General features: G+C 53.9%; 2 protein-coding genes across 2 annotated transcripts; one reads left to right on the top strand and one right to left on the bottom strand.

Moving 5' to 3' along the window:
- JCM6883_001821 (uncharacterized protein) lies at positions 1-1,497 on the bottom strand (the record flags this gene model as incomplete). Its single annotated transcript, XM_076635701.1, has 6 exons — positions 1-222; positions 876-938; positions 997-1,178; positions 1,246-1,326; positions 1,396-1,422; positions 1,485-1,497. Coding segments are annotated over 6 exons (588 nt in total), but the record flags the coding sequence as incomplete, so codon positions are not given.
- Positions 1,498-3,277: 1,780 nt separating this feature from the next.
- JCM6883_001820 (uncharacterized protein) lies at positions 3,278-3,496 on the top strand (the record flags this gene model as incomplete). The annotated part of the gene is made up of 1 exon (XM_076635700.1): positions 3,278-3,496. A coding segment is annotated over one exon (219 nt), but the record flags the coding sequence as incomplete, so codon positions are not given.

Here is a 3,496-nt window from a genome sequence, read left to right as displayed (position 1 = left end):
CGGTTCGACTTGAGCGTTCGGTGCCGCTGCCATCGACATTGACGACGACGACGAGGAGGACGAGGGATCGGGAGAAGTCGAAGCAGGAGGAGTCGTCGAGCGTTGTTCGAGAGGGAGAGCTTCGTTCGAAGGAGGAAGGGAAGAACCTCCAGGGACGGTGAGAGCGAGAGCGGCGGGGAGGAGTAAGGAGAACGAGAGGAGAGATTTCGAGAAGAGCATCGTCTACTTTCGAGGCAAAGTCAGGGTCAGCTCAAACGACGAAAAGTCGAGAGGGAGGGAGGGAATGACTCACAGAAGAGGGAGAAAAGAGTGCAGTGAAGTGAAGGGAAGTGGGAGAGGGAAGTGATGAGAAGAGAAGAAAGAGTGGAAGAGAGAGAGTCGACCTCAAGTCATTCAGAGAGAGGCGATGAAAGGCGAGTCAGAGAGAGGGGAAAAAGAGATCCAAGCGTTTCCTCAAAATCCCTTCTCCGTGCGACCGTAGCACCAACCTCATCCTGGCCTCCTACGCTTCTCAAACCACCGTCTTGTACTGGAAGACTGCTCGGACGTCAATAGTCTCAAGAAACCGGAAGAATAACGATACGAGAATAGGTGAAAGATCCACTTTGAGTCGAAAACGCGGCGGTGCGAGGTAGCACCGATTTCATCCCTTCGTCTCCGGCTCAATGGAACGATATCGTGTACTGGAGGCCGTCCTATACTTGTCTAACCTGAGAAGAACCAAGTGAAACGCATACGAGATGATGAAGAAAAGCCGAAAATTCAATTAAATGGATCGCAAAGAAGACAAAAATGTTACGCTACGATCTCGTTTCCTCCCCTCGAGCCGTTCGGCACGCTGCACGAGTGCTGATAAACATCTAGCGTTTACCCACGACAAAGGCCGAAGCCGGACTGTTCCCCGTGACCTCGTTGATGATCGCTTGAAGGTCCTCTCCCTGTTGCGAGCAAGCATGTGAAATGAAGAGGGTCGCAGGAGTGAGTTATTAGACGGACCATTGGCGCTCTCGTTAATTCCTGGACCCGTCGCCGCCCTGCGGCACATTCGTTCGGGAATCGCTGATGGAGATTCTCGATCTGAGCGGCTAGCCAGAAGTATTCCCCCACGAAAGCGAGCAAATCCTTCAACTCGCCGACATCTAGCTGCCCTTCTCCTGACTCCGTCACCTTGTAGTAGTCTAGGCGCAGCGCGAATCAGGAGGTTAACGGATATTCGAGGCAGTGTGAGAAAAATATCGTGCTCACATTTGTTCATAACCGTTGACACCGTATTCTGCTTTCTCTCGAGCTCGATGAAGTGCTCCTTGACTTGCTCCGAACGTTGCTCTGAACGTGAACGTGAACATCGTCAATCGCAGGGGCCTCTGTGAATGAATGGATCGGCGTGCTGCTTACCTTGCGATGCGTGGTGTGCGTGGTGGTCTGTGGAGAAACACGCGGATCAGCATGCCTCACGAGCAGGGATAAACTTGTAAGGGACTCACTGGAAGAGGACATAGTCGAGTCGTAGATGGAGAAAGGGAAAGAAAGGCGAACGAGGATTCTTGGCCAATCAAGCAAGTCGGGGCCTCTGTGGAGCTCTGTCCTCGAGTCTGGAATGGCCTTTGATTAGCGCGCACATTGTCTGTGCAGGAGGTCCCGGTCGTTCGCGAACGCGATCAAAGCGAAGTGAAAATCTCGATTCTCGTGACTATAGTCTATCGGTCCGGACGTTCAGCTTGGTTCGAGCGCTATGGCAGTTTGGTCAGGACGGAGCGAGCCAGAGGCAGCGGCTCATCTGTAGAGCGTGTTAACCTACCTCGACTGAATACAGCGGATCAGCCCGCGATCTCGAGAGAGGAATGAGAATCGTCCGTCTCGATCCCCCGACTCCAGCTGCCCTCTACTGTTGGGTTCCTCCAGGAGCACCGGAGCATGCCGTTCTCGCCTCGAGAGAACACGAGGTAAAGCTGAGAGGTTGAAAGTTGGTTGAAAAGTTGACGGAGCGAAGCACGCAGGAGCCGTAGGGGTACGTCGAGGACGTGGCAGGCTTATGGAGCTGGTAGAGGCGCCCAGAAATGGTTATCGTGCAAGTCGATCCGGATCGAGTGAAGCGGTTCAGGGAAAGAGAGTCCTCGCTATTCTTACACCTCGACCAGCTACTCGACACCTCGCAATCGCTCACAGACGCATTCGGAAGCTCGTAGGAACGTACAGAATACGCTGTAGCGATCTAGGCTTGGAAAGGGACGAGCGGGATCGCTTCATCAAACAACCAGATGTCGACTCATCTCTCCGCCTCACCCGCAACGTCTGATCGGTTGACGTGGAAGGGACTGGCTCAGGAATCTCTCAGGATAAATTTCCGGCAAGTCTCGACAGTCCCCCTCACCGAGGGAAGAAATTTGATTTCGCGACTTTCTCGCTCGTGGAGCTCACGCCTAGACAGCATTTACAGAATCGCCAGCAGTGGAAGTAATGGAGGGTTATGTATCCCGCGAACTCGATCTAAAGCAGGTGAGCCATCGGATCATTCTTGCAGGCAGAAACTGTTTCGTTCGATCGCAGTGGTCCTTTTCAGGATCCTTGTACTCACTCACGCCCTCCGCTTTACAGGCTGGAACACCAACGCCAAATCGTCATACAGAGTTGGAGGCATACACCAGGCTATTCTTGATCTCCGACCCGTTTCTGCTCCGTCGTCGATTGCTCTCTCCAGATTCGATCTATCCATCGCACTTTCGCCCTACCCGCTCAGCTTCGAGGATTCACGCCTCGTGACGGCCTGTCTCGCTGTGAAGGCGACTCAGTCGAGAGCAGCGCGAAGTGATCATGAACGGATTCTCATTCGAGATTCTTCACGTGCTCTTTGTCGCGTTTGATGTTCGTGAGGCTGCTCTGCCCTCCTGGCCCAGCCCAACTCAGAGCTCTGATGCCCTGTATCGCTCGAGACTTTCGCTCTGCATGGACCCTTGCTCTGACAAGCGAAACTCACATTCGTTCGATTTTCTAGGCGGTCAAGCCGCATCCCGCCCTTCCGCCAGTATCCTCGTCCCGCACAGCCTCGCGCACCATTACAATCCTCTCTTCCTCTCGACGACTCCCAACAGGATAAGAATAATTCAGCGCTGGTCGAAAGGTGAGTCGCCTCTCTACTTCCTTCGTCTCTCCCTTTCCTCTCTCTGCTCTCTTCTCATCACTTCCCTCTCCCACTTCCTTTCACTTCACTTCACTCTTTTCCCCCCTCTTCTGTGAGTCGTTCCCTCCCTCTCTCACGACTTTGCCTCGAAAGTAGACGATGCTCTTCTCGAAATCTCTCCTCTCGTTCTCCTTCCTGCTCCCCACCGCTCTCGCTCTCACCGTCCCTGGAGGTTCTTCCCTTCCTCCTTCGAACGAAGCCCTCCCTCTCGAACAACGCTCGACGACTCCTCCTGCTTCGACTTCTCCCGATCCCTCGTCCTCCTCGTCGTCGTCGTCGATGTCGATGGCAGCGGCACTCGACGCTCAAGTCGAACCA

This window comes from Sporobolomyces salmoneus, assembly GCF_050403485.1.
Source record: "Sporobolomyces salmoneus JCM6883 DNA, S_salmoneus_JCM6883_v1_ctg157, whole genome shotgun sequence".
In the NCBI taxonomy this organism is placed as follows: domain Eukaryota; kingdom Fungi; phylum Basidiomycota; class Microbotryomycetes; order Sporidiobolales; family Sporidiobolaceae; genus Sporobolomyces; species Sporobolomyces salmoneus.
This window is presented reverse-complemented; position numbering and strand designations above follow the sequence as displayed.